At 43.8% G+C, this 22653-nt stretch overlaps 1 protein-coding gene and 1 long non-coding RNA gene across 4 annotated transcripts in view; one reads left to right on the top strand and one right to left on the bottom strand.

Annotated features, from left to right (window-relative positions):
* LOC126639547 (uncharacterized) overlaps window positions 1–22653 on the bottom strand; it is a 716944-nt gene that overhangs the window by 80806 nt on the left and 613485 nt on the right. Inside the window, exon 2 of the long non-coding RNA XR_007628835.1 lies at window positions 12854–13018. This is a non-coding gene — a long non-coding RNA (uncharacterized LOC126639547). The remainder of the gene's footprint in view (window positions 1–12853; window positions 13019–22653) is intronic.
* On the top strand, window positions 14931–21998 carry LRATD2 (LRAT domain containing 2). 3 transcript variants are annotated; one of them, XM_050314239.1, is made up of 2 exons: window positions 14931–15073; window positions 15858–21998. In XM_050314239.1, exon 2 carries the CDS (start codon window positions 15863–15865, stop codon window positions 16760–16762), a length of 900 nt encoding a protein of 299 aa, XP_050170196.1. In that variant the 5' UTR covers window positions 14931–15073; window positions 15858–15862; the 3' UTR covers window positions 16763–21998. The 3 variants fall into 3 exon arrangements, with proteins under 3 accessions (XP_050170196.1, XP_050170186.1, XP_050170176.1); XM_050314229.1 differs by lacking the exon at window positions 14931–15073 and adding an exon at window positions 15230–15407; XM_050314219.1 differs by lacking the exon at window positions 14931–15073 and adding an exon at window positions 15468–15654.

Here is a 22653-nt window from a genome sequence, read left to right on the forward strand (position 1 = left end):
TAATATTTTTTTTTTCTGGTTGTTTGGAGAGAGGTAGAATATTTCAGACCCACAGTTCCCCTTACTGGATCCAGCTCCACCCTTCATGATCTGTGTGCTTGCACTCATCTCAGTGTCAGAATTGCCATCACTATTAGTAAAGTCTGTACCAGATAGACACTGAGGTCTTCCCCACCTATTTCTGTGTGCTTAAAAATATTCCCCTGCACCTAAAACAAGATTACCTGGGCAATTATTTTATTTAAAGACCAGATCCCAAGACTTCTATCTGTGCTGATAACATATCCTGTGCTAGTTTCAGAAGCACAGAAACTGTGCTAGTTTCAGGGGGACTCCTCTGTGCTAATGAGTGTACCAGTATCAATCTGAAGATTTTTAGTCTGCAGAAATTGCCTGCAGCAAGGTCTCCACACTGTCCTTCCCGTGATGCCCCTCTCTCCGAAGGAGAGAAGCTGCCCTCTACCCATGGGATCCTGCTGCAACTTCAGCAGTCACTTGCAGAACACTTCTGCAGGAAGTTGATCATGAAAGTCACCTTGTACATCTTCACAATCACTTGCCACCATGTAACTGAGAATCCTGCCTTGTGTGAAATCCAAGGTCCTGAGATAACTTCAGGTTAAAGCCATAAAGGATTTTTTAAAACTGGTGACTAAGCATTGGTCAGAAAATGAAATGATGTTGGGAGAAAGTGAGTATGGGACCTACCCTTACTTTAAAATTCAATTAGTAACACAACCATGAAGAACAGCCCTGTGGTGATGTAGACTTAGTAAAGTCATTAAGATCTCAGATTACATGGGGTGCTCTCCCTTGCTCTCCCTTTTGCTGCCCCCAGCAATCCTGCCTGTTTTCAACTTATCACAATACAGAAACAAATCACCAGGGGTTAAACAGCCTAAATTGGATTACAGTCACACTGTTCAGAAAATAGAGTATCGCTGGTAATTGCATTCCATTGAGTAAATATCTGTACTAGTTTACATCACATTAGTATTCTGACAATGATTATTCTCATAGTAATTTGCCTGCCCATGAATAAGTGTAACACAGAGCTCAGAATCCAAACAGTTGATGTGTTGTGAGTGCTGATATTTGTTTCAAAGATTAAACAACATCCTGTTTGGATATTAATAAAATCTTAGATCATTCTTCTTTCAATCTTCCCAAAGAGTTATGAGCCAAATAATTCAAGACCCAAAGTTGTTCTTACTGAAGTCAGTAGGAGTTCTACTAATTTCACTTGCTTCATTATCCTCAAAATTTCTTTTATTTATATCACAGTTGCCTCCTAATTTTGCTGGTTCTAAAATATTTCTGGATACTTTGTGATGTCTATCTTAATATCAAAGAATTCCAGTATAAAATAGGCTGGCACAGTTAGGGTTAAACATCACACTTGATTGCTTCTCAGGTATTTTATTACACCTTCTAGATAACTGCCTGTCTTAGTCAGTGTCCATACCTCCCTCCCCACAAGCCAGCTTTACTGGGACCACTGACTGCAGCCTCAAACAGTTCAACCACTTTGATTTTTTTCAGTGCCTGTTGTTCTTCACTTTCCCAGGGAAAGAGACAATACCTTGAGAGGAAGATAAAGCGGGATATAAAACAATAATGGCAAAGAACACTTTAGTCTGGCAGTTCTCTAAGCTTCATAGGGTCATGGTAGACGCATCTCAAGTTTCTCAGTTTCTTTGTTCTTCCAGCTGACTTTGTGTCCGAGGCCTTTGCTGTTGCCCAGGGGAGTTTAGGGTCCCTTGGTGCAGTGGGCTGGCTGTGTAGCAACTGAGAGCATCACCAGTGTTAATGGGACAGCATACTCTGGTGTAGAGGTAAGAAGATAAGAGAAGGTAACACTGGCAGTTAGACAGACCAAAATACCACTTCATTCCTTACTCAGAAACAGCCACATCATCCCACTGAGCACATTTTGTAATGTAGCCCACAGCCCTCCCTTAAAAGAAACATGCAATGGCTGGGTATCTTACAGTGGGCATTTGTGCTAATTATTCCTTTCCCTTGACATAGGTCCAGTAATTAAAAAGTGTCCCAGGAGAACAACAGTATTACTTTCTCTCTGCCACTCAGCAGCAGGATCAGCTATAAATGATGTGGAGCTTCAATAGTACTGTGCAACTGGCCAAAGTGCCTGTCTATCTCATCTGTCACATCAGAATGTTTTAGGAATTGACATTTTCATGTTTCCAGGAGAATATCTTAGTGATTATGATTTCTTATGGCACTACTTTGCATGGAAAAGTTTTTTTGGAAGATGTATCACCTTTCTTGCACAAAATAAAAGAAACAAAGACTGAGAGAAAAGGAAGAAAGGATGGACATGAAAGAACAGAGATGAGTGTGATGAGCAAGACTTGTATTAGCTGCACCTGTATAAGTATAAAGTTGAGAAGCTGGTCATTGTTTACACTCTGAAGATAATATTTGAATAAGGCTATCAATAATGGACCACTGCTGGGAGGCAAAACCTACCGTGGCTGGCATTTTCCAAAGAATTATGGCACCTTGGAGTCCAATTTCCACAGGACTCCAGCCTGTAATCTTGTTGATAAATCACTTCCATATGTAGGACTTGATGGTAAACATTGAGAACAATCCACATTTTACTGCCAGTACCAAGTGCATAAGAGAGAAAAAAAGCGCGCTGCAAAACCTGTTATGAAACCAGAAAGTGGGAGCAGTACAAGGCTGCATGAAGGCGAAATACAGCAAGAAGATCACTATTTTAGTTCTTTTGCTGGCAGCTGACACCATATATGACAAAGACTGAAGGTGTCTTTACACAGCGGTGACTGTCTGAAAAACAGATATGGGACAGAGGGTCACACAATTTATCTCAGCAGTATCTTATCCCAGTGTCACTGGTGGAAAGAGCTTAGAAAAATGTTGCTTTTTGTCAGCATCATGCGTGACCTGATAAAGCTGAAGAGGAGAGGGAAAGAGAGAGAACATTACAGTAGGCTCCGACCAGGCACAGGCACCATGAGACCCCTTTTGCCATACAGAAGCAGATCATGGTGTTTGGAATCTGGGAGGACTGGCCAGGAGGAGTCAGGATGGTATACTAATGGTGATGATGACTGAACACTGCACCCTTGAACTTTAGGAACATGAATATCTGGTTTTTTATTGTACATTTTGTTTGTGAGTACATCTGAGGCTCAAGCAAGAATGCGCATTTGAGGCTGGGGGAAGTGAGGAGGTATTTGTTCTCCACCACACGGTTCTACCTTCTTCCAGGCTTCCAAAGGGATGAAGCAATCCTGCAATCTCTGTGAACATCAGCAGACTTCTCTCTTCATTTAAGCAAAGGGATGGATACACCATCCTGAAGGAATTCCACCAATCTCCTTCTGCTGAAACCCAGTAGAAGTCAGTGCAGTGACAGTGGTAAAAGCTGGGGCCACGCTTCCCAGAATGAGGCATAATGCAGCATTAATTATCCTGATTTTCAAAGGGAAGAGCTAACAACTTTGGTCAGGAATTTACAAAAATTGAACTTAAGCCACTGACCCAAGACACAGCAATTTGGAAGCTGTAAGAGAGATAAACAGAACCTATTCCATGGCAGCAGCATTTAACTACAGCAAGAATGCTGATATCTGACATCTGAGTCTTGGCTCAGTAGCTACAGATACCATAAAATCACCATGTGCAATTAGACACAATCTGTGATGTGCATTTCATAATAAGGCCAGAAGCACCACAGCACGGTTACTGACTTCATTCACAAACTACAAGCACAGTCTTTCCAGGTCACAGTTAAGGTCATTTTTAGCAACAGCAAAAAATCTTCTGTTTCCTGACAGGTACTTGCAATCTTCCCGAGGCCAAGTTAATTAGTCAGATTTTATTTTGCTCATGACATTAGCCTTGGGGGGAAAAAACAACACAGAAATAAAGTGGGGAAAAAAAATCCTGTTCCAGAAAAGCAAAACCCATAAATGTGATTATGTTCCATTTTTTCATTAGTATGCAAAAATAAAACACATCCTAAATTTTACTGAAACACAATAGCTGGTTTTGCTATTTGCATTTAAAACAGTCTAAATGCCCGATATGTTAGTGGTAAGTACTGCTTTTCTTTTTTTTTCTCCCATATGAGTTACAAATATAAAAAATTGGATCTGACCCTTCCTTCCCCAAGCCCATTACCAAAATCACATGCAAAACTGATCCTCCTGGAAGCACAATTTACTTGGAGCACCTTCGCTCCACTTGGCTAAAGAAGGAGAAATAATCCATGTGCTGGTCTCTGCTTATAAGCCATTTCTAAGAAACAAATACCTTAATCTTAGCAACAACAGGGTTTGGTATTTCCAACCAGAAGCTCTTAACAGAGAAACCTTTTTGGAAAAGTTAAAACCTAAGCAATCAACTTTTCAAAGCCTCTTTTGTAAAATGAATAAGGCTAGCTCCAAGATAGAGGAGCCCAGATATGCACAGCTCTCAGTAACTTCATTCCAGCAGACAAGAAGCCACCTGGCTGTCCTTCATCCCAAGCACTGAATACAGCAGTACCAAAGAGACCATAATCTTTGAGAGCCAAGCTCTCACGGCCTTGCTTGCATGGGTAGTACCTTCTCACAGGCCTGTTTAGATTGGTAAAGAATGGCAGCAACATCCTGCCTTAAGGTAGGAATTTATTTGGGATTTGTAATGCCAGTCTTTCACAAGATCTGACACTGCAGTCATTTTAGTACTGTGTTGAACTTGGATTTTGGACTTAAACCCATCAGTACTAATATGCCAGAATTTCTAATGTGGAAGGGAATTCATGAAACTCTTGACCAGAAGAGCATCACTGCTCAAGCCTTTCAGCCCCATCATGGGGCAGTGACAAAGTCCCCTGGGTACAACCACAAGGTAACTAAGAGAGTGCTGTTCACTATGGGTGGAGTGCACACACAGCCCTACAAAGTACAAACAGCTGGGGGAGAATCAGGGAAGCAGTTTGGGGATATTTCATCTGTTCAGATGACCCAGTATATTTGGAAGGATGAGGAAAGTTATATTCTCAGGCATCCATAGACAGAGGTATTTCCAGGCAGAAAAGTGTTTCTGCCTTTGAAGTCCAGGAAAATCAGGATTTAAGTATTTAGAGAAGGAAAGCCTTGAGGGTTTTTTTCTCTTCATGGAGTTTTAAATCGAGCAGAAGATTTTATCTAGTTCTTACTGAATCAGATTCCAGGATGGAATTGAAAGAAGCTATAAATGATATCCACTGCATTAGTAGGCATTATTAATAAGTAGATCTATTGTGTCCTGTGGGAACCATAGAATCATAATTTGGGTTGAGAGAGACTTGTGGAGGTCATCTTATTCAACCCTGGGCAAAGAAGGTCTACTTAAATCAGGTTTTTCTGGAATAGATCTAGACCAGTCATTAATGCTTCCAAAAGTGGAGATTACACAATACCTCTGGGCAACTTATTTCAGTATTAGACCACCCTCTTGGTAAAACAAACAAACACATAAACCATTTACAATCTAAAGTGGAATTTTCCGGATTTCCACTTGTGTCTGTTGGCTCTGTCACTGTCCTTCTCACGCTGGAGAGCCCAAAGCTGAAGCAGCACTCCAGATGGAATCTCGTAAGTGTTGAACAAAGGAGAAAGGTCAGTTCACTGGATCTGCTGGCTACACTCTTATAAATACAGCCCAGGACAGAGTTTGCTTCAGAAGGACATACTTGAAATCTGACTATTATATGGCTTTAACTAGTCTGTTCTGGAAACCTAGAAGTGGTAGTGTTTCCCTTCTGCACTTAAAAAAGAAGGTGCAGCAGAGATTCTAAAAGGCCAAGAACTGTTCGGAGTTCCTTATGGATGAAGAGTGAAATAAACAAACAAACAAAGGCATAAAAGGCAAGACATTTCGCAAGACTTGATAAATCTTGTTGAATTTTATCAATACACAAAATTGTTCTGTGTTGCAGAGTCATCTTTAGAGGATGTAAAATCAGACTAATTTATCATTTTTCCTGTTGTAACAGAAGTACAGTTCATTATTCTATTCCGAAGACATCACCTTCACATGGATTTTATTGTTAGACCTTTGAACAAAGTGTCATAGTCTGTAGGAATTGTTTTACCTGCTCTATTCCATAGAAGAGAAATAACACTGTCCTGTTTCTTATTATTCTTAGGATCAGTAGACTGTAGATGTTAAAAGGGGAGGACATCCAGTAGAATTCAACAGACCATTGAATCAGTGCATCCTTGGAAGGACACAACTCATGCACACAACTCATTCTTCTCCCCTTAGAATCATTTGGAGTCTTTCCTTCAAGTTAGCTATGAACTCGATTTAGTTTATAATAACAAATGAAGGACATGTCAGGTGAAAAATGGAATCTGAATCTTTCAGAGGAGTGTTTTTATACTGTTCATTCTAATAAAAAAGTGTACTGCAAAATGGCTTTGCATTGAAATCACTTTGAATTTAAGGCAGTATAGATTTAAGCTGATTGTTGCAGACAGTTGCTACAGTAAGTGTTTTGGTCCTTTGGTATGGTGGCCTTGCTGCCTTCCAAAAAATAGTGTTCCTATTTTCCCCTACAGATGATTTGTCTTTACCCTCAGTTTTGCTCATGCTGTTATCTTCTTCATGTGGAACCATAAAACACTTGAATCAGAGCAAGAGGACACCATGTCACACAGAAAGAGCCAAGAAAAGGGATTTAGTGTGGCACCGACAACTTTAACATATACAGCGGCTGTCTGAAATGAAGCACTGCCTGTAAGCATGAGTATCAAGCCCAGCCTGCAGCTGGTATCACATATGAGGATGGAAGGCATCATCAGACTGCTTTGAGTGATGCTGAGCTGAGAGGACTTCAGAGCCCTGCCCTGAGCCTCCTCCTCTGCTCTGACAGATGGCAGAGGAGGATGAACTGGGATGGCCACAGGGCTTCCCTGCAGCAGCTGATGTGATCGGTCAGGCTCCTGCCCTAAAAGACAGCCCGGGGAAGAAAAGAGAGAAAGGAGGGAGGGAAAGGAATAAAAAAAGGGAATGGAACGGCAATGAAGAGCACATTGCTCATGCTGTACTCTTTCCCTAGTTGGAATCAACCCACATAATCAGGAGGGAGAACATCTGTCTCCAGAAAGGCAAATGCATACGGCTGTCAGTTCTAGCAGGTATAAAAGTCATTATTACAAGCACACACATCATTATCCAGAGACCACTTTATAAATCCAAACCAGTACTGCCATCCAGCAGGCCAGAAGCTTCCTTGACAGTAGATTCTACTAGGAATATGGTTTTCATCTAACTAGTTCACAGGATTGAACCATCTGCTCCTTGCTCTCCTCTCACAGGCACTATCAGAAAGGGCCTAGTGGAAGGCAAGAATGATACTGATGCTTTCTTAAACAAGAAGTACGTTGGCATTTCCTTATGCTTATGTACCTTCCACAAAGGGGCAGCAATTGTTTAACACAGCAGCCACTGTACCTGTTATTTGTCTAAAAGCTGAGGAGGTTGTCTCAAGGTGTGCATTTAAGGTAGAAAATTGCTCTTGGTAGCAGGCAATAATGAATGAATCCACAGGAGTGACTTCAGCCTGCCTAGGCTTGGCTGGTCCCCTGCAGCCACAAGAACTCAGCAGCATCGTTAGTGAGCTACGAGAGAGGGCTGCTTGCAGCTGAGTGAGAACCACCTCCCTGGAAGGCATTTGATGTGCATGATGCAGATAGTTTGCTGCATGTCATTTCCACAGGCAGACCTGGGTAAGGAGTCAGGGATCTCCCTGAGCATGGTGGATATCAGCAGGCTGATTCGAATTTGTACACTCCTACTCCCTGGAAAAACACATCCCTTTCCTTGTAATTTTTCTCTCTGTCTCCATGGGTCGCATTAGCAGGCAGTCTGAGCACCTCAGGACCTTAATGGTTTTATTTATCATTGCAGCACTTCAGTACAACAGGTAGGAGTAGCTCCTATTCAAAAATGGAGACCAGAGGCCTGAAAGCATTGATCCTCCCATTTAATTTCATTAGAAGTCCAAATTCATTGCTAAAGTACACTTGGTGTTCTCAAGAGTGTCTTACTGCTCACACCCAAATTCACTGGTGACTCAATCTGCTGGGGGTGTGCAAAGCTGCCTCAGACTGATGTAAACTGCAGCCCATGAGCTTCCCCCAGCCCTGCCTCAACACTAATGTCCCAGAGCAGATCCTTCAGCTGCTTGTTCCCTCCTTGTCTTGATCAGCAAATCCCCCTCACACAGGAATACTCGTAATACACCTGAGGCAGATGCAGGTTCACGTTGTGCATCCATCTGTGGTGAGGGCTGTGGGAGATCAGCAATGTGACACAAGGTTTGTGAGAGCCTTTCCACTCTCCACCTACACACTGTGAGCCAGGTTAGCCCAAGGCCTTCCCCATTGGAGGTGGCTGTGTACAAAACCCACAGATGCTCCCCCTACAGCACTGCAGCCTCAGCAACTGAGACCAGCATAGGGCTGAGTTCTGCTCTGCTGGATTTGGAACAGGTCCAGCAGAAAGCCCTAAACATCACCTTCACAGATGGTTTGAGGCTTTGTATCTCTGTTGCATTGGCTGGGGAAGAAAAATATTAACCTGTTTCCCAGTCTAATGAGTGAATGACAAGGTGGATTATCTATCTGACTACTGCTCCTCTGCTTTGCCACTGATCTGCAGAGATGGTTGTAGGGAGCAGCCACAACCAGTTCTTCTAGTCAAATTAGCGAGCAACCAAAGACATAGTGAAGACAGCAGACCCCACACATTCCCAACTGTGTTACCACTTTGTGTTATGGCCATGTGGTCTGATCTTACCAGCCTGATCGTACCAGACCACAGCAAGACACTTTGTTTAGTAGTTTCTCTATTCCTCCCCATTTCAATGGGAAGCATAAACACACAGTCACAGAATCATATGATGGTCTGTGTTCGAAGGGACTGTAAAGATCTTCTAGTTCCAACCCTCCTGCCATGGGCAGGAACACCTTCCAATAGATCAGGCTGCTCAAAGACTAGCCCAGCCTTGAACACTTCCAGGAATGGGGCAACCCCAGCTTCTCTTAGTAATCTGCAGTCACAACACAGATTTACTGGAAAGAGTGATGCATTTACCTCACATTAATATTTTAATGTTTTATTAGCAGGTTAGCAACCACCAAAGAAAAGAGTCCTTCCCTTTAATAATGGCTTCTGCTTTGGTACTGCACACCAGGAGCAATCATCAGAGGTTTCTCCACTGAACGCTGCAGTTTCACCCTTTCCTGGCTGCATAAGAAAGGACATGCTGTGCTACCAAGGCAGCCAGCAGTCCAGTGACGTGCTAAAAGACACATCACAGGAGGAGCTTCTAGGGAAAAAGCTCAGCGTGAGACAGATGAGAGATGCAAGGAACTAGTAGTCCTCATGCTGGAAAGATGCATGTGCTATACCTCCTTCCTTGTTAAGTTACATTTGAAATACAGTTGTTATTTTCTGGTTAAAAAAAAAAAAAAAAAAGAACTGCATTTTAATTAAGCTTTTCCTGCTGCTCAAGTCGGTTTGATAGTGATTCCCAAGAATCCAGGCCCCTACTGACATGTGAATTACTTCGTTTTCATTTGCTGAAATGCACCAATTAAAAACTCACAGTGGAAGAGCTTCTGAGATACAGCTTGGATGTCTCAGTCAAAAACTCTGTGGCTTTGGAAACCTCAGCAATTTATTTTGCCACAGATCACATTTAGTCACAAATTACAGTGTTGAAAGTAGATAACAGAGCCATAAGCTTTCAGTAAGAGTCATAGAAAAAACAGAATTTACTTTCTGCTGTAGGCTTCTCTCTAATCTGCAGTTTGTCTCAGTTTCACTTCTCGAATATATGGTGAGCCATGCCACACTATATGGAATACCAAAGGTCATATGTTTAGAAGCACACAGATGTCAATCTCTTGATGATATCATCAAAGAGTTATAGGTTAAATGCAGATAAAACCTTCCTGACAACAGAGGCTCATTCTACCTCTTATGTTTCATCAAATATGAATCTCAGGTTTCAGAAATACTAACATTCTCATGATATTTGTCAGCATTTTGAGTTGCATCAATTTTCTGGTTCTCGAATCCCTGATATTTCTCCTGGACACACAAGCAGAATCACTGAGTAGTGCCAGCTTATTTCCCACATAAGCCCAAAGAGGTCACAAACTTGTGCTTTTGCTTTCAGAAGGTGTGGTCCAACAGAGGTATCAGCATGGCATGGCTCAAACACAACAGAAACCAAGAGGAGCTGATACCTAATGGCATCTGGGTTACACCAGTCACACAGGATATGTGAGACCCAGAGGTCCAATCGCTTCCTGGGCAGACATGAAAAAACTCTGTCATGAGCACGTCTTTAAAGAAAAAATTTCAGATCATACTGGTGAGTCTGTCTGAGTGACTCCTGATGAAGATACTGCATGACTGTGAGACATCTGAATATTCATTAGAGAGGTCCTCAAAGCACTCTCATCCCTTTCCTGCATCTGAATCTAAGAGCCATTGTCATTCTTTTCGTTTTTTCCCAGACTGATTGAATGGGTATTTAATGAGCCCATACAAAGCTGAACAGCTTCAGTGGGACAGAGAGTAGAGTCTTGCTAAAAAAGAGCCTACAGTCTGGTGGCTTTCAGTACTCTCCCGGGAGATATCAGTTCAAGTTCCTTTGGGGAGATCAGAGACTTCAACTTTGGTCTTTCATACCTAAAGGAAGCAATCTGAAATATTAATGCTTTTTATCAAGTGACATGGCACCATTTCCTCTTGTGTGAGAAAACCCAATCTCATTAAAGCACTTAACCTTGGGAAAGTATTAGGCTGTGTAACGTGACTGAAAGGTAGAACCGTATTCCAACAGCTGTCAGGACTCTCTGTGCTACTCCCCACCAACTATCTCAGGAACACCAGCTTTGATGAATCTCATTTTAGGTGGCATTCCTGGCTTTATGAGAATTTGGTGCCCAACTGAGGAATGCAGCTTCCACTGGAGAACAAAGAGGTAACAGAAGAAATGTTACAACTCTGAATCAAAATATCCTTGGTGGACTTCACTATGGCTGTCATGGAAGGACACCATTCATCAAGGGAACCTCAGGTCACATACCTCCTCCAGCTGAGAGTATGATAGATTTCTAAAGAACTTCATGGAAGAACTTCCATGGACTTCACTAGAAAGTGGTTTATTTCTTCAGTGTCCCTAACTCCACCATGATGTTTAAGCACTCTTGTTCACTAGCTCTATGATGTAGAGTGCTTACATGCCAAATGGAGCATAGTTTATCTCAGTTCTCATAAAAATCTGCTGAAAAAAATAAATTGAAGCTATTAAATAATTCAAGGGTGTCATAGCCATCAGCTGGCTGAGCACCTGTGAAACACAATGTGCTTACAGAACATGACACTAAATCCTGTCTTACTCAGAAATGTTGCTAAGAAAAAATATAGACCTATAACAAGAAGACTTTTTTCTTCTCATATTGGATGTCTTTTATTAACAATAACAATGGGAACACAGCATTTCACACCTAAGTAAGGACAAATTGTGATTTCAAATCAACATCACCTTTTTAATTTCTGGATGTAAGATATGTGTAAGATTAAAGATGAGATATGATTGGAGCAATAAGGTGATATAGCACTGGGGCAACAAAATAACTGTAACATCTAATTCTCAAAATTAGAGAGCTTTAAGTTTAAAGCAACCATAGCTAGCGCTACAAAGGTTTCTAGATCATATCAGCTACATAAACTAACAAAAGTCACCTGCTCCGTAGATGTTCCACAATTTCTAAGCCAAGAGGTGAAATCCTCTCTGTATACATCAATGGACTATATAGCCAAGCAGCTTTGGGTTCCCAGAGAGCCCTGCAGCATGGTGGATTTTTTCCTTAAAAGGGGCTATCAAAGTTTCAGGTATATCAAATATCATACGAGCCACAACTAGGATGGTATTTTATGTTGTGAACCTGTAGATTTGTGTTGCTACACTCACCAATAGACTTGAGAGTACATGGATGTGAAACTCAGCTGTGGAAGCATTGGAAGGCTGTGTGGAGTTGAGAGAGACAGATTTCATGTAGATTCAGCCCTGCTTCTTGCAGTCTTTGTGGGACTTAGATGGGGAAGTTGCCTGAAGTGAACGCGCCCCACAGCCAGAACTGTATTTTTTCTGTGGTGGAGTTTTCTTTCCAAAAGAGAATTTACAAAGAACAAATACTTGGGCAATCTGGATGAGGAAGTGACTGGAACCTAGAAGTGACCGGAACCTCGAAGTGACCCTAGGGAGGTATTGTATTTAAAAGTGTGAGCATCCCTATTGACTTTTGTAAAGTGTTCAAGCACAGCCGAAAGTGTGGTATCTATGGTGTTGCCTCTGTGACATGTACACAAAGCTAAATGTAATAAAATTGGGCAACAAATGGCAGCAGCTGAGCAAGGAGTCACCTAACCCAGAAGTCTCTTTGCAAGGTCAGAGGTGTGCCTTCAACTCTGCCCTGCTGCAGTTTGGGTTCCCAGCTCAGGAACTGTTCCTGCCCCCACTCCATATCCAAACGTTGCCTTATCTGTAGCAGATAAGCACCAAGTCTTTCTTTTTTTTCCCCCATAAAAGCTATACAAGAGGTCAATGCCCTCTCTAAAAGCACAGTCACTGAGATAGCATGCCACTGTCACAGTTTCCTACCTGCAGAATTTAACTGCTTTGATGCTTAGAGGCTAAGCATGCAGAAGTTTCAAGCATCATAATTTTAGGCACTAATCCAGGTGATATATAATAAATAATAATGGCCAGTCTTCGCGAGCGAAGATCCGGGGAAGGTCTTTACACCTTCCAGCCTGCGCACTGGATTTTTTTAGGTGAGACACAGTGTGCGCGGAACTGAGCCCACCCTTTAATCCTAAGGTTCATCTGCCGGGGCCAAGCGAGCTTGGACAGTGGCAGCGAGGTCCTCAGGACGTAGGTGGGTTGCCTTTAAGGGCTAACGAGCCCCACCTGCCCGGGAGTGGCCCTGACCGGGAATCGAACCCGGGTCTCGGCGGTGATAGCGCCGCGCCTTTACCACTAGACCACCAGGGGCTCCTAGGTGATATATAGGCCCTGTAAATTCTTCATGGATTTTCTACCCTGCAGGTGCAGTAAGCCATTATGGATGGGGTTTATGACATAAAAATACTTGCCAATGGTTTCTAGTCTTAGAAAGCAGAGACTGAACAGAAAGTGTGGATTCCAAGAAGTAGTCATGGAAAGGAAACTCAAGGAGATCAAAGAGATTAAAGCAGCTGACAAGGTGCAGAAAATTAAGCACTGGGGTGAGTTAAAGCAGAGAAAGGAAGAAAAAAAAAAAAGAGAAAACACAATAGCTGCAAATCTGTGTGGCTGTGCATGCACAGGATTGATTGCCTGGGCCATCCTGAGTTTCTACTCATGCAGAGACACAACTTTCCATACATTGCAGAAGATTTAAAAGGAAAGTTGGCCTTGAGCATAGGGCTGCCAAACCATTTTAGTCAAGAAATGTAACTACTCCAAAGACAGTAAGGTGTGGTGCTGAAACCAAATTCCAGTACAAATGTGAGAACATCAAAAGTCCACTTCTATATTCAGTCTAGCTCCTCCTTTTAGGTTATTCTCACCTTCACACATGCACGTCCTTAACTACTGAGGCAGTTTCACAATGCGCTGACTATGAAGCAGGGCCCTCTTTTGTCCAACAGCAGTTCTAGAAGAGAGGAACTGAACGGTGAAACAGGTAGTGCCTAAAAATCACATTTACATTCAACACATTTTGGACATTTGCTCAGCTAGCCTCGGTCCAACCTTGCAGCTGGAGTGCATCTGGTTTGGGTGGATGCGAGAGAAGCACGTATGCGCTGTTTGAAACCCCACCAGGATGCAAAATGAAGTGCATGTGTATTGGTGGTGGCTGTTTGGGAGATTCATTTCAAAAATGCTGCCACGGACATAGTTACCAGGTGAATCCAAAACAAAAAAAGTCTTGATCTGGCTGTCTGTCTCTGCTGCAATTGCTTGCAATGCCCCACCATCCCAAGCAGAGCACAGTGTTCATCTCCCCAGCCCCAGAGGCAGCAATTCTCCCCACCCCAAAGGGTAAGTGTAGAGATGTAGAATCTGATGAAAATGGAATTCTTTGAGTCTATGGGCAGTGCCCAGGGACGCAGGAACACTACAGTTGTTTCTTCATTCACCACTGTTTAGTGGATCCTCAAAACAGCAGCGTTGCAGTTTGATTTATAAATTATGAGATAACAGACAAAGTGAATACATGAGACAAAATTTAAGACCTTACTCCTACCTCCCATAAATTATCTCTGTAGCATTTTAACCGCAAGAATTTAAGTGTATGTTAAAAATAGTAGGAAAAACAAACCCACTTCGTAGACTAAATAGGCATTAATGAAAAAGCAGAATATTGTTTTCTGTTCTCCAAATCATAAAGAAAGAAAAATATTCCCACCAGTTCTGATAATGCCTTTCCAGGGGAGAAGAAATCATATTCTTCTATATTGAAAAAGAGAGCGATCTCTCTTGAACCGGAAAGAAAATAAATTAATAAAACTAATTACACCCTCCGCGCGCGGAGGAATCGAAGGCGCTAAGTCAGCCCAGGAGACCCGGGCGCTTTGATTCCGTTCGCTTCACAACTTCCCTGTCGCTGTGCGCGGCCCCAGGGAGGCACCTCCCGGCGCTCCCGCGGGGGCTCAGGGGAGCGGCAGCTGGGCGGGCGCTTCCCCCGCAGGGCAGCGCTGTGGTTCCCACCGAGGCTCCGCATCGCCTCCCGGTGCCGTCCCGAGCAAACTCCGGCTCCCGGTGACTCCCCCGAACACACTGTCGGGCTGGGCTGCTCATGGCACGGGTCCCTTAAAGGGGCCGCGCGTGTGCGAGTTCGGTGTGAGCGCCTTGCAAACCCGCTGCCGCTGCCCGGAGCCGCGCAGAGCTGCGCCTGGAGCCCCGCGCCCGCCCCCCGCACGCCAGCAGCCTCGGCGTGGAGCAAGGCGCTTGGCATGTAGGAGCGAAGAGAGAGAAAAGGTGCGGGCGGAGGGAATGGAGGGAGGAGAAGGAGGGGGGAGGGAAAAAAAAAAAAGAAGGGGAAAAAAAAAAAAAAAAGAGCTGCCTCTTTAAATGCTGGGGGCTGAGCGCTTGCTGGGGCGTCCGCAGCAGATCCAGCCTCCCTCCCTCCCCTCGCCCGTGCCTCTCCGGAGCTCATGCCCAGCCGCGGAGCCGGCGGCGCTCGGGCGCTGCCGCTGCGCGGGGAGCGCGGACCGCGCCGGGCCGGGGCCATGATCGCGATCCCGCTGCGCCTCCGCCCCGCCGCCCGCTCGCCCTAGAGCCGCTCCCGGCGCCGCGCAGCCGGGCCCGCCGGGTAAGTTCGCGGCCGCCCGGAGCCGGGAGAGGGCGGGGGGAGGCGCCCCTGGCCGGCGGCCCGGCCCAGCTCACCTGGGCGGCGGGGCAGGTGCGCACCTCGGAGGACCTCCCGGCCTCCCCGGCGCTCGCAGCCCCCCTCTAACAGGTGGCTTGGTGCCTGCCCGGCTCCGCGGCGGCTCCTGCGCCCCTCTCCTCCTCGCTGCCGCCTAACAGGTGGCGGTGCCGCCGCGCCTTCCTTCGTGCAGGTAGGGAAGTGCCGTGTCCCGTTCCCCCTCCCCCCGGCCCCGAGGGGCTCTCGCAGCCCCGGCGGCGCTGGCAGAGACTGCGTTGAGCGGGAAGAGCCGGGGTGCCTGTGTAGGGGGGAGCCGCGCTTATGCCCCAGCTGCTCCTCTGGGAGCCGCTTACCCCGCGCTGCCTTCATGGCCCCGCCGTGTGTCTGTCTTTGCAGCGGGCATGGGGAACCAGGTGGAGAAGCTGACCCATCTCAACTACAAGGAAGTTCCCACGGCCGACCCGACAGGTATGGACAGAGATGAAGGGCCCAGGATCGGGGTCTCCTACATTTTTTCGAACGACGATGATGAGCTGGAGCAGCAGCAGGATTCAGTGCATGACCTGGGGGGCGAGCACCCTGCCCTGCAGCCCTACGATCCCCAGCTGCACGAGGTGGAGTGCTCAGTGTATTACCGGGATGAATGTATTTACCAGAAGAGCTTTTCAGAGGAGGACACGCAGCCAGAGGAGGGTGATGAAGGAGGTTGGGGGCATCTGAGCACCTACACCCCGGAGAACCTGCTGAATAGGTGCAAACCAGGTGACCTGGTGGAGTTTGTGTGCCAAGCCCAGTATCCACACTGGGTGGTCTATGTCGGAGATTTTCAAGTTGTGCACCTACATCGGCTGGAGGTGGTGAACAGCTTCCTCACCGATGCCAGCCAGGGCAGACGGGGCCGCATTGCCAACCAGCTGTACCGCTACAAACCCCTCAGCCCGGCCGTGGTGGTGCGCAATGCCCTGGAGCAGGTGGGTTGCAAGGATCGGGACTTGAGCTGGAGAAACTCTGAGTGTTTTGCTGCCTGGTGCCGGTACGGCAAGCGAGAGTTTAAAATCGGCGGGGAGCTGCGCATAGGCAAGCAGCCCTACCGATTGCAGATCCGGCTGGGTGACAAGCGCAGCCACACGCTGGAATTTCAGAGCCTGGAGGATCTGATTATGGAGAAGAGGAGAAATGACCAAATTGGTAGGGCTGCTGTGATTCAGGAGCTCTCCAGCCACCTGCAGGCTGCAGAGGAGGAGGAAGAGGAGGAGGAAGACCGTCATCATCATCCAGGTGCTCAGACTGCTGTGGAATAGCAGCCTCAGCACCACCATACTGCTTAGCCTGGGTGATGGGGATTAAAACTGAAGGCTTCGAAATTGAGCTGTTATAAGCCCTTTGGGCTGCTTCGGTGCAGCTTCATTCCAATCACATGTGAAAGGAAGGGGGAAAGCTGATTAAGTGTCTGTGCTTTAGTGCTTAACTCCTTCAGTGCTTGATGATAAAACCCCTGACTTATTTGTAGAGGATAAAACTCAGGGCAATTCTACCCCTCTCCTCTCCCACTTCTTTCCCTTCCTCTCTGCTGTGTTCTCACACAGCATTTTCCTCAACCATCTGCTAGTAGGCTTGACCCTACAAGATGCTAACTGCCTTTGACGTCTACTTATCAGCGGAAGTTAATAGTATTTAATACTATTAAGAAGGAGCCAACAACTTTCAGGACATGACCATGTAGCTCTAAGCATGAGGATATTGTTTTCCCTTCCCTGATACTGTTTCTTTTCAGCTGTGGCTTCTGTTGGTATTGCTACAAGCTTGCCTGCTTGCCTGGAGCAAGATTTTGTGGATTAGTAGCCAGTCCCCCAAAAGGTATAAGGCAGAAAGCTCCACTAATTTTAAAGTGGTTTTGATGTGCCTGGTGCCAAGTTATAGGAACTTGCAGGTGGGCAGGGCGACCTTCTCCTTTGCTATCAGCATGTGGCTTTGGGGACAGAAAGATATATTTATTGCTGATGGATCCCAGAGGATGAGAAACTTTGCCACTCCGGTTATGGAGTCTGCACACTGGTGTGTGCTGCGACTCCCACAGGCAAATACTGAACTGTGCCAGTACTCATTACAGGCTGCCTGGCTTCTCCTGAAGCAAATGGCAGAGCTCCTGATTATGCCTGTGGTACAACATTCAGGTTGCTTGAGTGTAAGAGTGTCTTGAGCAAGCTGTCCCTCTTAGTGACCTCTTGGCTGGGTGCTCCTGGCTGTGAGGATGTCACAGGTTATGCACCGCAGTAAACACAGCTGTGGTGGAAAGTAATGGGAGGGAGCATATGCTGGATGATATCACAGGCAGGGGATTTTGGGTGTTCCTTTTTTCTTTCCTTTCTGAAAGAAGTTTCCTCTTCATTAAGGATTTAATGTTTCTTTTTTTTTTTTGCTAATTTTTATGGTATGCAGCTGAGCTATAGCATTGGAGAAAAAGAAAGGACATGCCTCCAAAGTTGTGCAAGTCCCTTGGGAGGGGGAGTGCAGTGCCATTTGCCCTGAATGCTCCCTGAACTTGCTTTCAACTGTTGAATTGCTCTCCCACACTGTCTGTCTGACAGGCAACACTGTCAGATCTCTGTCCTGGGATCAGGATTGTGCGAGCACGCACTGATTTGGAGGTAGTTTCTAAAGCAAAATTCCTTCCCCTTAAAGCACAATATGATGATGTGAACTTGAAGATAAGCTTGAGTTCATTTCAATAATGGAAGCTAACAGTGTGATGTAAACTTGAAGCATAGTTAATATGGTCTTCCTCACAGTTGTTTACAGTTATACCACAAATAGCAAAGTACTCTGTGTCCTTTCCACCCCCGAGACGGGAGCAAAGTTTGTTGTTTAAGAATAGGTAGATACCAACTTTTGATTAGTTAAGTCTATACAAAGCAACCTTGCCAATGTGAGCCACGTAGATTGTCATGTCATGTTTTCTGCCTAAAATACACAAACTAGAAAAAAAGCTGTGAAAGACTACTTCATCCTCACTTCAGAGGGAAAATAGTTTTCAGAGTTATGCAAATACATCATATACTGTTTCATTAATGACTTGCATACTCTCACTTTGGCCTGTGAAACACCCAAATCCAAAGGGTAGTTAAACACCAAACTTCCTTAAAATGCTATAGCTCAGGTGCCTGCACTAAGTGTTGGTTTTTTTCACCAATATGCAATTGAGTTATACTCAGGTTACTGTGGTTGTCAAGCAGATGTGCAACCTTGCTTTGATAGCATAATAACTACCCATATCTAACTGTGATAGGGTTAATATGTGGATATCTGCACACAGGTTTTATACAACTACTAGTAACTACTGAAAGCTGAAATGGTCACTGAAATAGTCTGGAAAAGAGTGAAGGAGAGTCTCTCTGTTGTACTACTGACTGCTATGAGACAACAGATTATCTAGACCATGAACAAATGTCTGGCTGTGGTTTCTTTCGTACTGAAACCTTGTACATAACAAAGTTTATTTCACTGTGTAATATAGCTATGTAAAATAATATTTTCTTACAGATATTTTTGAAAATTTAAAAAAATCCTTCATAACCTTGCATTTGAAAGTAAGTTGTTATGCACGTTATTTTCCAGTCCTCTGAATGGGTTTATTTTTCATTCATGATCTAAAATATATTCTAGGTCATAAAGTATAGAAACTGCTATAAATGTCAAATATTATGTATCTACAGGGTACTAAACAGTAAACTAGTTGTGAAAATATTTTTCCCTTGTGTCTGAAACATCAGAACTATGACACTTAGCCATTTCTCTCCTTCTGAGATATCCTGCGTAATCTGGTTATATTTTCAATTCTTTATTTCCATTTTTTGTTTAAATAAGAACAGGACCAATTCTGCTTGGGAATGGAGAGCAAAACTTCTTTGACCAACTGAAATCTTGTCTTGTGCTGATCTTTGTGCTTCTCTGTAGTGGTCATGCCTTTAGGGATAAACTCCCTCACAGGCACAGGGCCTTAGCAAAGAATTCCAGAGCTTGCACTGCTTTGTTAGGACAGAGAGTGAAGGGAGAGCTTGCCTCACAGCAAAGCAGAGTCTGGCATGAATTCTGCTGTGTTATAAATGCCATATGCTCCTCTGACACCTAGGATACAGGTGTTTGATATTTAAAACATAGATGTCTGGAATTTTTAAATTTCTCTGCAAACTATGTTTGGGGACTTACTGTCTCCTGGCATTCCATTATGTGTAAAATTAGAAGAGGGAGGGAAGCATGGCATTTTTTGAATTTTGTCTTGAAGAGGGCTACCTCCATATAGGGATTTCTTATTCCAGCAGATGAAGATGAAGCTGTTGAATCTTTAACAGGCAGTTCCTTTTTTCCTACCTGTTGATTAGGCAGTGTTATTCAATAGGTGCTACTAAACACCACTGCACACATTCCTAAGCAGTCTGGTTTTAAAGCCATGGACCTCTAATGAGCTGGATGTGAGCACAGGAACTGTTGTAGTAGCACATCACAACTGCTTGGTTTCTTGTCTTTGCTGTACTTTACTCAGTTACTATCTGCAGATTGGACTGGTATTTCTGGAGCTTTAAAGGAAAAGACATCCCAGGAAAACTGACTCCTTTGTGTACGTGTCTACTTCAGGACTCTTGTATAGATCACAAAAGAGGGGAAAGAATAGATAAAAATGCTGTTCACTGCAGCTGCTGCTTTAATATAAAGAAATGCAGGTGTGATCCTTCTGCAGAACCTGTGGTTCAGTAAAGGTCCTAAGCCTTTACTGAAGTTTAAAGTTTTGACTAGACCCTACTTTTGGCCACTTGAGAATCAGTAAGACTATTCACATGCTCTAAGTGTATATTTACATTTCTTTGTGAATGAGGGTCTGGAATTTCAATCTGAGGTCTCTGGTGGGAGCGTGGAGGATCTGAGGTTGTATAATCAACAGGGGAGAACAAGTAGTGCAGTGAAAGCTGTTCCTCAAAGGGCTTCTTGTCCAAACAGAGGTCATGGAATCCAGCCCAAGCTTTGGCCTCAGTTTCCCCTGGAATTCCAGAGGCTGCACTGATTTGGTGAGAGGTGTGTTACACAGCAGTTGTAAGCTAAGCTGATGATCTGCTGCAGACTGCTCTCTGGTATCTTTATCTTGTCATGCTTGAACTTTCCCTTGCGTTTTTAACATTTAAAGTTAATATAATTTGTTTTAAGAGCCCTTTGATTGTGCAAACACTTAATCATCTATATGAATTTACTCATTTGGGCATACCTACTGCTGTGAATATCAATATGCACGTGTGAAGGCTGGCAAGGCTGAGCCCCAGATGTGTAAATGTAGCTCCAGCTAGGAAATGTAGATGAGCAGTCTTATTTCCCTGGAGTATTGGTATGTTTGATGCAAATAATGTCTTGGAAAAGCCTTTGTAGTAAAACCTACAATTATCCCTTGATCGAGTAATTTTTAAAACACAATTTAGACATTCACCTTCCATGGCAGTGAACAAGGACATAAACTGAAGACTATTTTGTTATCCCTGATTCTGTGTGAATGCAAAGTATTGATTACAGCAACTCTCTAGATCTCATCTGGCCAACATAGTAGGCAGTTGTAGGGTAGGCAGGGAAAATTCCCCAAAGTTAATTCAGAAACTGTATTTTCTTACTTGGAAAGATACTTTCTTCAGACTGAAGGACCCTAGACTATGGAAACAAACTTTAAATTGCTTTGTATAAATGAAACCCTAGGCAAACTCCTCAAGTTTTGTTCATTTGAATTCATTATTCCACTCAGTACTAAAGTAGGTAATATTATGTGATGAATCTGTTTCAGATTTTGAATGTAACGGTGGTTTTCTGTTTCTCTTCAACTTTGGCTAAGTTTTACCAAAGGTCTGTCCTTGGGTATGTGAAGTGTGTTGTTGAGTGGTTTCCCACCTGTGCTTTTCTGGCAATTAACAAAACCAACCATAAAGCTAACAGCCATGTAGTAACAAATATTATTAAAGCAAAATTTTAATTTTGTATAACAGATCAGAGACTAGTAACTAAGTAGAGGTAGGAAATACATTGTTTCTAACAGCAGTTTCTGTTTGTAAGAAATCTACTGTTAATTGAATATGTGTTGACTACTCTTATAAATCAGTGTGCAGCGATAAGGCCAGGAGAATTTTATCATGGGCTTAGACTTTCAGTTTAGACCTTTTTAAACTGTGAATGGGAAGAAATCAGGGTGATTTCAAACACCGGTGGTTTAGATGGTTGCTTTGCATTAATATTGAATTAGAAGCTTTCTTTAAATGCACACTTGGAATTCCTGATATTGTAACATTTCATGAAATCACCCACAATAACCAGTGTAATCACAAATATGATTTTTTCCACCATGAGCATTTTCTGTAAGCTGTCTTCTGTCAGTAAATGTTGAATTGTTAGTGCAAATATCTTCTTTTCCTGAGAAAGAAGTATACATCATTGATTGTACCATTTCCTTCAAAATGAAGGGCATTGCATAGTAACTCAAAAGAAATAAAAGATTTATAGTATCTTTTACAACCTTTCTTTCTTTCCTTTGTTTTTTTGAATGCATGTTTTTCTCCAGCTTTTTGGAAAACTCGTAATTTCTCATGATGGATGCATCAAACACAGAACAATCAATATTTTCACTGCCTTCACTTGTTAGGTGAAAATCTAACTCTTTGGTTGTGTTCTTGCTTCAAAGAGAGAGGAATAATAATCTCTATACAAGGCCAAACCATGAGATGCTTAATAGGTGATGGCTGTATTAAATCCAGTGAGGATCTGGCCCATAATTAAATTTTTAAGTGGAAAATGAATTCAGCAGCAGATCCTATACTATTAGCTGGCACCCAGGCTTGTCTTGTCTGCCAGCAACTGCTAAAGGAACAGATGTAGTGTCTGCTAGAGGGAGAAACAAGAGAACATCAGAACTCATGGGGAGTTTTTGGGAAAATCTGTAAAATTGTTCAGTTTGTGTGATGTTTTGTCTCGTGGTACATCCATGGATGGTGTGGGATCTGTGTTCTACCCACACTAGATGCAGGGTGGTTTCTTACTCAAGGTGACGAGGGCATGTAAGATGTTATATCCATAGTGTAACCATTCTTAATTCATCAAAGCCTTCCACTATGTGCATATTCACAATGGCAAAACCAGTGATAGAACCAACAAACTGTACTTCTCCCTGAGA

The sequence above is a fragment of the Myiozetetes cayanensis genome, unplaced genomic scaffold (genome assembly GCF_022539395.1).
Source record: "Myiozetetes cayanensis isolate MyiCay16 unplaced genomic scaffold, myiCay2020 scf1, whole genome shotgun sequence".
Lineage (NCBI taxonomy): Eukaryota > Metazoa > Chordata > Aves > Passeriformes > Tyrannidae > Myiozetetes > Myiozetetes cayanensis.

Excerpts from the sequence above, each read along its gene's own strand:
- LRATD2 (XM_050314239.1), top strand. The coding sequence starts at position 15,863 with ATGGGGAACCAGGTGGAGAAGCTGACCCATCTCAACTACAAGGAAGTT.